The sequence below is a fragment of the Etheostoma cragini genome, chromosome 11 (assembly GCF_013103735.1).
Source record: "Etheostoma cragini isolate CJK2018 chromosome 11, CSU_Ecrag_1.0, whole genome shotgun sequence".
NCBI classification, from domain to species: domain Eukaryota; kingdom Metazoa; phylum Chordata; class Actinopteri; order Perciformes; family Percidae; genus Etheostoma; species Etheostoma cragini.
Window position 1 is genome coordinate 27,132,704 of NC_048417.1, and position 12,541 is coordinate 27,145,244.

Consider the following 12,541-nt stretch of genomic DNA (forward strand, 5'->3'; position numbering starts at 1 on the left):
ATTTTTTTCTGGATTTTTTCTGTTCTAAGTTGAGACATGTGGCTAGGGTACTATTTTAGTATATAGCCCCTATAATATAATTACAGTAGTGCTTTTTATTAATTTTTCAGATGATTTACTTGGACGGAAATAGAAATTCTGTGTTCCAACCTCTGTAGCTCTGTGTCAGTAAGGCCTAGTGTCACACTGCCACTAGAAACAACAAGTTGAGATTGTTAACTTCCCAATGAACTCAGGATCATCCCAGAGGGCCAAAGCATGTGGAAACAGCAGCACGTTTTTAAGGGTAAAAATCTAGGCGAGAAAAACATATATTTTCAAGTGTTACTTGTTAAGGTGATAGTAGGCTGACTTTGTAATTGTCTTAATGTGGTTGTTAAAATTCAGGTCTGAGTCCATGACTACACCAAGATTTCTGGCTTTGTCTGTTGTTTTTAACATTGTTGTTTGAAGCTGAGCGCAGACTTTTAATCGTTCCTCTTTTGCTCCAAAAACAACCACCTCATTTTTTCCTTCATTTAATCTCAGAAAGTTCTGGCACATCCAGCCGTTAATTTGTTCGATGCACTTAGTCAGTTTTTGTATTGGACTATAGTTCCCTGGCGATAAGGTTATGTAAATTTGTGTGTAGTCCGCATTACTATGGTAACTTATTTTGTTGTTCTCCATAATCTGGGTCAGTGGGAGCATGTAGATGTTAAACAGAAGAGGCCCCAGAATAGAGCCTTGGGGAACTCCGCACGTCATATTTCTATGCTCAGATATATGATTACCTATTGACACAAAGTAATCCCTATTCTGTAAGTAGGATTCAAACCAGTTTAGTACTGAGCCAGAAAGTCCTAGCCAGTTTTCCAATCAGTTTAGTAATATGTCATGGTCTACCGTGTCAAATGCCGCACTGAGATCAAGTAATACTAAGATTGAAATGTTGCCACTATCTGTGTTTAGGTGAATGTCATTAAAAACTTTGACGAGAGCCGTCTCAGTGCTGTGGTGTGGTCGGAAACCCGACTGAAAGGTATCAAAACTGTTGTTTAGTGACATGAAATGGCTGAGTTGTAGAAAAAACGCTTTTTCAATGATTTTACTTAAAAACGGAAGGTTTGATATCGGCCTATAGTTGCTCATTAGTGATGTGTCTAGATTGTTCTTTTTTAAGAGTGGCTTGATTACTGCAGTTTTCAGAAACATTTTTGAAAACACCCGTTGGTAGAATATCAAGGCAACAGGAGGAGGTTTTCAGATGTTGTATAATGCCCTTGAGGTTTTCATGGTTGATTATATGAAATTCTGTCATATTGGAAATAGTTTTGCTTGAACACTGTGACAACACATATCCTGAACTTGATCTGGAGGCACTGGCTGTTTGTCTAATCTTCTGAATTTTGTATTTGAAGAAGGATGCAATGTCATTGCAGGCCTTGGTAGATAAAAGTTCAGATGCTACTGGTACTGGAGGGTTTGTTAATCTATCAACAGTAGCAAACAAAGCACGTGAATTATTATTGTTTCTAGAGATAATATCAGAGAAGAAGTACCTTCTTGCATTCCTCAGTTCCACATTATAAATGCAAAGTCTCTCTTTATAGGTGTTATAATGGACCAGGAGATTTGTTTTTTGCAACTTTCGTTCAGCTTTCCTACACTCTTTTCTTCTGTTCTCACCAATAGGACATTTCTCCATGGAGATCTTTTCTTACCAGAGACAACTTTGACCTTAGTGGGAGCAATGGCATCAATAACATTTGTAATTTTACAGTTGAAATTATCTACAAGCTCAGTCACTGATAGCCCAGAGAGGGCGGTTGTGGAGGAGAAAAGCTGAATAAATGTTTCACTGGTGTTTTCAGTGATATACCGTTTACTGATTATCTTTGTTTGGACACTTTTGGGCACAGAGATAGAGCCTTTAATGAAAACACAGGAATGATTAGAGAGAGCAACGTCAGTCACCACAACCTTGGAAATGTACAGACCCTTGGAGACAATCAAGTCCAGAGTGTGCCCCTTATTGTGCGTGGGCTCTGTCACATGCTGAGTCAGTCCATAGTTCTCAAAAACAAAGCACAGTTCTTTGGTCCCCCTGTGCTGGGGGTTGTCAACATGAATGTTAAAATCACACGCAATGATTACACAATCAAAGTTAATACAGATTATAGACAGCACTTCAGTGAAGTCATCAATGAAGGTTGCACAATATTTAGATGGCCTGTAGATATTTAGAAATATTGCTTGAGGGGAAGACTTTAGCTGAAGAGCCACATATTCAAAAGAAACAAAATTTCCATAACATATTTGCGTCCAGTGGAAGGAGTCATTAAACAGAATGGTGAATCCACCTACTTTCTTATTCACTCTATTCTCACTCATAAAACTGAAATTAGGGGGAGCTGACTCAATGAGGACAGCAGCGCTGTTATTATGGTCTAACCAGGTTTCAGTTAAAAACATAAAATCTAGATTGTGCTTAATGATAAAATTGATTAAAAATGATTTTCCTGCCAAAGACCTGACATTTAGTAAGGCTAGTGTTAGTGTGTTTTCATTTTTTGGGACAGGCTGTAGCTGACGAGGAATGGATGCTAAATTTGCTAAGTTTGCAGTTAAGTGCTTATTCACCATTCTTTTCCTATTACCTATCACAACATAAATTGAGGAAGAATAGAATCCACAGGATCCGGGCTTGTCTTGGAAAAAGTCATTAGTATCAGTAGTCCTGCAGCCAAGGCTCAGCACATATCAGTTATGAAAGTGGAAGTCGAACCCCGGCCCGCTGCGCCAAGGAGCAAACCTCCACATATGGACCCGGCCAGCTCTGCCAACTGAGCTACCCGGTCGCTGCTTGGACAGAATCTCAACCGGTGGGTTCGGTATTGAGCAGAACTCCAGAAATCTGGGTTTGGTGCATCCCTAGTTAAAATACTATTCCTTTAACCATTGCAAACAAAGGTGCCCCAAGCATTCTGCCTCCCATAATTCATAACTACTTTCATCGCCATCAAACCGGAGCCCCGCCCAGCGGCTACCGTATCTGCAGCATGTCCCCAGAAATTTATTTAGATGACATTTCATGCTTGAGTATTTTTTTTACTCTTAATTTTATAGTTTTGTTTGATATATACTAACTTTTGTTTGATTATATTGACACAAATCTGATTCCATACTCATAGGCCGTCTTGTTTATTTGTTATCCTACATCAATATAATCTTATCATTATTTAAAAAAGGGCAACAATGTGAGTTTCAAAGCCCCCCCCCCCCCCCCCTTAAAATGTATGTATTAGCATTTTGTTGTGAGGATAACTTAAAAAATTAAGAAATTATGTTTTGATTCCAATAAGTTATCTTTAAACTTGAACAAAACTAAATGCATGATATTTGGAAATCATCTTACAAATACATATGTTAAATTAGTAATTGATAATAAAATAATCAAAGAGTCTGTGAAATTCCATATATGGGGGTTGAACTTGAATTGAACATGAACTATCTGTGCATTAAGTTGGCCAGGAGTATTAGTATATTGAATACAACAAAGATACACATTGACCCAAATTACATAACATACTCTGTACTGCACACTTTTAACCATATTTGTTATATTGTGTGGGAGTTTGGGGAAATACTTTACCTAGAGAAGTAATTCATAAAATATTTGTACATTGCAAAAAAGAGCAATCAGGATAATAAATCCCACACATAAGCACACTAATCATCTTTTTTTTAATTCACATTTGTTGAAATTCATGGACATTGTTACAATCAAAACTGCACAATTTATGTTTTAAGTGAAAAAAAATAATTGATCATGTAACATACGCCCAATGTTGAAAGAAAGAGCCGGGGGATATCATCTAAGAAGACATCATGAACTACTGTTAAAAGCATGTGTTTTTCAGTTTGTGGGGTGAGATTATGGGATGGACTAAACAATCACTTTAAAGAGAGCCATAATATTATTTAGTTCAAAAAGGGATTATAAAAATAAAATTACTGGACCAATACAGAAAAGAAACCCAAACATAGGAATGGAAATGTAATGCAAAGGTATTGTTATATAGAGTTGTAAGTTATTGGGAGATCTGATATTTTATATTTGCATATCTTTTTACTTTGTAATAAAATGATTTTGTCAAATAGGGGTCATTTTGATTTGCTTCCACCTGCTCCGTCTTGAACTAATAATAACATAGATTATATATATATAAGAATTATTGTATTTGTTAAATTCTGATTGTTCGTGTATCATACAATGGTTTTAATTTTTTGTTTTCATTGTTATCTTGCAACACTGTTGAATGTTTGAGATAAATAAATGAAATTAAACTTTTTAAATGGATAAATACATTTCATGCATTGTAGAAGCATATTTTGAAGCTTTGCAATATATGGTTTGCTAAATGTGCATTTTAAGATTTAATTTTTTGCAGGAGGACTCTTCTTCAAAAATCTAATAATTACTCCTTTGATTTGAGGAAGACTCAGGCCGTAAACTAGAGGGTTATTAATGGGGGGGACCATCAAATACTCTAAAGATAAAACAACTGTGATGATAGGATTCATTTTATCAGCTTCAAATCGAGTCAATGAAATCTCACAGAAGACAGAGAGAGAATAGGTGATGAATGTGATGATGTGAGGCAGGCAGGTCTGGAACGCCTTTCCTCTGAATTCAGACGAGCTTCTCCTGCAGACAAGCAGAATACGGAGATAGGTGTACAGGACAAAGAACAGGGGGATGAAGACAGTTGTGACCAAAAGATACAGACCTACTATGTTGTTCAGAGTTGTGTCCACACATGAGAGCTGAACCACAGGCCAGTTGGAACAGAACAGCCTATTCAGTTTGTGGCCACACAGTGGTAATCTGACAGTAAGATAGAAAGAGAAGCCCATAGCAAATACAGGGTAGAGCACGGCAAAAATCACAAGATGTGTTACCATCTTAAATGTCAATTTACTGTGATAGTGTAAAGGCTGGCAAATAGCAACAAATCTATCATAGGCCATAATGCTAAGGAGAGTCATCTCACATGATAAATAGGTGTAAATTACATACATCTGAATGAAACATAATAGACGTGAGATTAAATGAGTGTCAGACAGAATGTCCATCAGAAACCTGGGAAAGAAGCCGGCTGAGCCGTACAGAGAGTTAAAAGACAGACAGCAGATAAAAATATACATGGGCTGATGCAGAGACTTCTCCAGATACACTGTCAGAATAATGACAGCGTTAGCAGAGACAATAGTCATGTAGAGCAACAGACACAGACTGAAGACCAGATATCTGAGGGGCCCAAAGTCTGCAAACAGAGTGAACTGAAAATACAAAGGACTCAGGCTGTTGTTGCTCTTCATGTCTGCACAACAGCAGAGCTGGAAGAAGAGAAGTGAGAAGAGATGGAGATACAGTAATTGGGATTAAAATGTCCTATTTTAACAGTAGACTCAACACTTAGAAAAAAATCTTTCATAAAGTGCACATTACTAACAATTGGTCCTGGTGATATTCAGCATAATTGATCCATCTCAAATAGTTCAAAAATACACATGGGTGGAAAAAGGTCAGTGTTACATGAACTAAATGCACAAACAACTTAACAACAAGTGAATTGCAATCTAAAAAGCTTTCACAGTTAATGAAACTTTTGTATCCTCCAATAGCTGAGAAATCAATAGTTATCAGCCAATACGATATACTGTATATAGTGTTTGTTAATATGTAAATAATTAGATTAATACACAGCACCCTCCCCTGACTACAGCAGACTGAGGCAGCAGCTGAAACTTTATCCTGTTTTCTGTCACACTAAGAGCAGCAACCTGTACACACAGGGTCCAAAGGGAGGTGTCTGTTATCCGGCTTACGAGAACAATTTTAACAGGGCTAAGGTTGTAACATGATGTTTGAGAAATCAGGGCATTGCCTTAACCCGAATATAATCAACACATTGGTGAGTGGAGTGTATGGATGAGTAACAAATATGTGGATGAATGTTGACTGCAAGAAAAGTGGCAAAAGAAGCCCAAATCAAGAGAGATTCAATTCAATTCAATTTCATTTATAGTATCAATTTATAACAAGATTTATCTCGAGACAATTCACTGATAGAGTAGGTCTAGACCAGTCTATAATTTACAGATAGAGCAAGTCTAGGCCACTAGACCTGCTGAATAATTTAAAGATAGAGTAGGTCTAGACCACTAGGGGACTGTCTGTCCCTTGACCTGAAAGCTTACTTTGACTCATTAGGAAGGACTTTCAGGTCTCTTGTGATCCACGGCTTATGGTTGAGCAAACAGCGTACAGTCCGGGAGGGCATGGTGGTGTTCTCACAGAACGTTATTGATGTCCTCCTGGAACCTTACCAAGTCGTGAGTTTTGACTTTAAGTTGTAACTTACAGGCTAAATATTGTGTGTGGAATGCAGCAATAAACTAGGTTGAGGCCTACACAGGTGTCAGCCTATTACCTGATCGACCCACCTAGACTGCCAACCCTTGCAGGATGTGGCCAATAAAGCCACGGCAGGCAGAAAGGGAGCACTCTAAAACTAAAGAAATGGATTGTGAAATAAGGCAGGTCTGCTTGGGTCTTTTGGTGAATGATATACAAAGAATGCGTTTTACGGCATTTCCTCTAACTGGGACGTTTTGGGACTAATTGATGGGATTACTGTGGACAAAGTACTGACAGAGACACACTGCAATTTGAATACATCAGCTAATTTAAACAGCTCACGTTACTGTATTGTCCAGTCTATCTGCTATGCCAATAGCTGACATTCATGCCAAAATGCCCAGCTCAGGTGAACACCCATTTGACTACTGGGCCCGGATAGGCCCGTCAGACACTGCCTACCAAGTGCCTGGGTCTGACCGAGGTTTCTGCCTAAAAGGAAGGTTTTCCTCGCCACTGTCGCACTGTTGCTTGCTCTGGAGGAGACTACTAGAACTGTTGGGTCCTTGTAAATTCTGGAGTGTGGTCTATCTGTAAAGTGTCTTGAGATAACTCTTGTTATGAATTGAAACTATAAATAAATTGAAATTGAAACTACTGGCTGTGGTTAAACGGCACTATTTAGGTGATTGAGGACTGTCTTAGGAGGCAAAAGAAAGACATCCCGCCACTGCCTGCACCCGTCGCCTTGGACCCTCTGGCGCCTCAGACCCCCTGCTGGCGCCTAGCTCCCAAGACCGGCCGACCGGCCCCCCAGACCCAGACCAGTACCCCAGACCCTGACCCCTAGCCGTCGTCTTGGCCACTACTCCTCTCTAGTGTCTCCTCTCTTTGTGCCCTCTTTCCTTGTGCCCTTTTCTCGTCTCCGCTCCTCTTTTGTCTCGTTTCCTCTCTCGTTCCTTCATTTGTCCCTTCTTTCCGATCCTTTCTCGTTCCCAACTCTAGTCCTTTTCTTGTCCCTTGTCCCTAGCACCTCTCTTGTTGTCTTCCCTTGTGTACCCTCTCCCTGTCTCCAAAAGTTTGGACACACTTTCTCATTCAATGCATTTTCTTTATTTTCATTTACATTGAAGATAATCACTGAAGGCATTACAGCTATCAATGAACACATGTGGAATTATGTACTTCACAAAAAAGTGTGAAATAACTCAAAACATGTTCTAGTTTCTTCAAAGTAGCCACCCTTTGCTTTTTTGATAGTGCTGCAAACCCTTGGTGTTCTCTCATTGAGCTTCATGAGGTAGTCACCTAAAATAGTTTTCACTTCACAGGTATACCCTGTCAGGGTTAATTAGTGGAATTTCTTGCCTTCTTAATGGAGTTGGGACCATCAGATGTGTTGTGCAGAAGTCAGGTTGATACACAGTTGACAGCCCTATTGGACAACTGGTAGAATTCATATTATGGCAAGAACCAACCAGCTAAGTAGAGAGAAACAAGTGGCCATCAAAACTTTAAGAAATGATGGTCAGTTAGTCCGGATAATTTCAAAAACTTTGAATTTGTCCTTAAGTACAGTGTAAAAGACCATCAAGCTCTACAACCAAACTGGCTCACATGAGGACTCCCCCAGGAAAAGAAGACCAAGAGTCACCTCTGCTGCTGAGGAAAAGTTCATCTGAGTCACCAGCCTCAGAAATCTCAAGGTAACAGCAGCTCAGATTAGAGACCAGATGAATACCACACACAGTTCTAGCCGCAGACACATCTCTGTTAAGAAATAAGACTGTTAAGAGGGGACAGGGCAAATCAGGCCTTCATGGTCAAATAGCAGCTAGGAAATCACTGTTAAGGAGAGGCAACAAGCAGAAGAGATTTGTTTGGGCCAAGAAACAAAAGGAATGGACATTAGACCAGTGGAAATCTGTACTTTCGTCTGATGAGTCCAAGTTTGAGATCTTTGGTTCCAACCGCCGTGTCTTTGTGCGACGGAAAAAAGGGGACCAGATGGATTCTACATGCCTGGTTACCACCGTGAAGCATGGAGGAGGAGGTGTGATGGTGTGGGGGTGCTTTGCTTGTGATACTGTTGTAGATATATTCAAAATTGAAGGCATACTGCATGGATCCACCTGCATTATTTATTTTTCAACTGGACAATGACCCCAAACACACCTCCAGGCTGTGTAAGAGCTATTTGACCAGAAGGAGAGTGATGGAGTGCTGGGCCTCCACAGTCACCGGACCTGAACCAAATTGAGATGGTTTGGGGAGAGCTGGACCACAGAGTGAAGGCAAAAAGGCCAACAAGTGCTGAGCATCTCTGGGAACTCCTTCAAGACTGTTGGGAAACCATTTCAGGTGACGAGCTCTTTAAGCTCATCAAGAGAATGCCAAGAGTGTGCGAAGCAGTAATCACAGCAAAGGGTGGCTACTATATATAAGACATGGAACATAGACATAGAATATAAGACATGTTTTCGGTTATTTCCCACTTTCTTGTTAAGTACATTATTCCATACGTGTTCATTCATAGTTTTGATGCCTTCAGTGAGAATCTTCAATGTAAATAGTCATAAAAATAAAGGAAACGCATTGAATGAGAAGGTGTGTCCTAACTTTTGGCCTGTACTATATAATTTCAGGAATATTGGGGGATCAGTGAGCAGCCTCTCCCCAAATGGCATAGCCCTGGTCGGCCTATGATGTTAAAACATGTCTTTTTGTCTTCGTCACATTTTGAATTAATATTAGAAAATAACCCGTTCTGTAATTGGCACTTATTTGTTACACTAAAACAGCAGTTTCACTTTTCATGATGTAAAGTTTATTATGGGTTTATTATTCTAATACGATTTCAAACACATTTTCCATAAGTGTGCCTGTGGATCTAAGGCCCAGTTGGAGGTCAGTGGGCCGAAACCAAAATAGACTCCACAGGGGCACACACCCTGCTCTGATTCCATCAGTAACCATGGCGACAGCAGAGAGTTTTCCCATGATGCAGAGTGTGCTAATTGGCCTGTTAGTGAAGCTGCTTCCAGCCTCCAGAGTGTCCAAGTGTCCACAGACGCGTCTGGGGTCTGGCCTTGTGTTGTGGGACTGATGGTAATAACAGAGAGATCTGCCGATGGGGCTTATTACTGTCAAACTATACAGGAACCATGATGAAATCACACATCAGAGCCCCCCCCCCCCCCCCACCCGCTCTCTGTCCCCCACACATCTCCCTGTAGCACCAACAATGTAACACATGTTAAAGACCTTTGGCCTGTACAGGAAATACAGTTGTCACTGCCCTTTAACCTTCATGTTGTCCTCATGTTGTCCCCATGTTGTCCTCATGTTGTCCTCACTGGTTTGAGATTTGGCATATGTTTAGCTTGTACTGCTCTTTCTGTGATATCAATACATATCTGGAAGATTCCTGTTCCGTTTTATTTATTTATTTGTCTTTAAGGTTCTACAACCATTTTTAACATTCAAGTGACCTCATTGCAACCCAAATATTCTAATATCCCAGTTTGTCCTGAAATAAATTATATTCTCCTATCTTGACTCTAGACAACAGGGTCTTGTCTTTTTTATAAATAAAGTCAGACGGACAGTGAACTATAAAAATGACCTCAGGGTTCAGAGGGTTAATATTGGGGCGTCTTCTTCAATTTTATATTATTTGAAAACAAATTGAAGTGTTTTTGAAATAGTATTGAGTAAAAGTTGACATATTCCAGTCTGTGGTTATCCAACATACATTCCTTTAATTTTAGTCTAATTAATTCCAAATTTCTGCTTTTCTAACTCAAACATTAAATGATGGGGGGGGGGGGGGGGGGGGATATTAATTCCAAAGGCCAAGGGAACTTTTTCAGGATCCATTTACCTCAGGAAACAGCCGGTGGCTCCTACGGTGTGGAAGACCTGTATTTGGACCGGGATGGTACGATTCTGGCACGTTGCCCTCTTACTGGACCTAATTCAGTACATAGATCCAAGAGCACAGCTTTAGGGAATTTAAATCCTCACATTAGCCAGTCATCATTAAGGTCCCTGCAGTCTCTTTCTCTCCTGATTCTTCCATTGGCGTAGTCCTCCTGCAGGACCATAGAGTTTGTTTTTTTATAAATCACAACCTTGCTTGGGTTCGAACATTTTTCGGCCTGTTTTGTGTGTATATACTGTATATATACAGTATATGAATGTGTGAATGTGATCAGGACATTCCTGCAAAAGAGAGGCTTCCTCTCAGTGAACCTTCCTGAGGTTAAACAAAAAAATTTAAAATAGACAAATAATTCTTTTATTATTCATACTAACCATCCAGACACTGTTTATAGACAGTTTACAGACCAACTAGTAACCCTTAACAATGTGTTAGGAATATCTGGTCCATCTATCGATGTAATATTTATAGATGTTTTAAAAATGGTTTCCTAAAGGTTTACAAACACTTTTTAATCATTACCTGATACCTAATGTAGTATATGACGGATATAATGTGTGTAACAATAGACTGTTAAGTTTCAGCACTATTAATAATTAGTAAACAATATTAATTGTAATGTGATTGTTTGTTAACAGTTAAATGACAATTAACTAAAGATTAATTAACTATCAATTTACCATCTATTAATGATTATAATGTGTTACCGTGGAACGAGTGGCTGGCTAAAAAGCACCACCATGGTGCATCATTTGGTCGGCTAATGCAGAACATCTCAAAGAAATCTAAGTGGGCCTAGGTAACATCCTTTTTTTAAGTTTGTATTTCTGTTTTTATTTGGTCCATTTCTTCTTCAATTCACATACTTATGTTTATTTTGTTGTTTCTTTTATTTTATGACAACATATGGATGCATTAATTACATTTTTTATTTATTTATTTTCAGTTTTGCAATGAACCGTTATTTTTTGTTTGTTCAGTGGCCAATTGTTCATAGTTTATTTTCATTGACTTTTTTCCCCTGGGGTGTGTGTTGTTGTGTTGCTTCTCACTGAAAAAAAAAGTATGTTTCAAAAAGAAGAAGAATTTATTTAGTTTTAAATAAATATGTGAACATATTCCAGCACTTTGACATTTCTTTCTCTTTTCTTGTTTTTTACTTGTGTCTCTTTTGTATATGGTAGTCTTTGGAGATGGGGAGTTGTTATGTAACCATGATTCTGGCAAGCCTAAAAAAAACAAAAAAAGATGATGCACTTGCTCAGAGTTTGGGGATAGGCTACGGAGCTTAATATGTCCTCCAAAGAGACCCCAGGTTTGAGTTGTTGATCCAAGATCAGTCGAGGTTGATTGACACTTTTAAAAAAGTGGCTAATAAAATGACTAATTAAATTAAACTTAAAATTTGACCTTATATTAATCTATCTATCTATATATACACAGTGGTGTGAAAAAGTGTTTGTCCCCTTCCTCATTTCCTGTTCCTTTGCATGTTTGTCACACTTAAGTGTTTGGGAACATCAAACCAATTTAAACAATAGTCAAGAACAACACAAGTAAACACAAAATGCAATTTGTAAATGAAGGTGTTTATTATTAAAGGTGAAAAAAAATCCAAACCATCATGGCCCTGTGTGAAAAAGTGATTGCCCCCTAAACCTAATAACTGGTTGGGCCACCCTTAGCAGCAACAACTGCAACCAAGCGTTTGTGATAACGTGCAATGAGGCTTTTACAGCGTCCTGGAGGAATTTTGGCCCACACATCTTTGCAGAATTGTCTTAATTCAGTTACATTAGAGGGTTTTCGAGCACGAACCGCCTTTTTAAAGGTCATACCACAACATCTCAATAGGATTCATGTCAGGACTTTGGCTAGGCCACTCCAAAGTCTTCATTCATGTGTGTATATATATGTATATATGTGTATATATGTGTATATATGTGTATATATATGTGTATATATATATGTATATATGTGTATGTATATGTATATATGTGTATATATGTGTGTATATATGTGTATATATGTGTGTATATATGTGTGTATATATGTGTATATATGTGTATATATGTATATATATGTATATATGTATATATGTGTGTATATATATGTATATATGTGTGTGTATATATATATGTGTGTGTGTATATATATATATATGTGTGTGTATATATATATATATATATATG

At 38.5% G+C, this 12,541-nt stretch overlaps 1 protein-coding gene across 1 annotated transcript; it reads right to left on the bottom strand.

Moving 5' to 3' along the window:
• Positions 1 to 4,419: 4,419 nt before the first annotated feature.
• Positions 4,420 to 5,402, bottom strand: LOC117952418 (olfactory receptor 10A3-like). Its single transcript, XM_034884703.1, has one exon. It carries the CDS (start codon positions 5,362 to 5,364, stop codon positions 4,420 to 4,422), a length of 945 nt encoding a protein of 314 aa, XP_034740594.1. The 5' UTR covers positions 5,365 to 5,402.
• Positions 5,403 to 12,541: the final 7,139 nt, after the last annotated feature.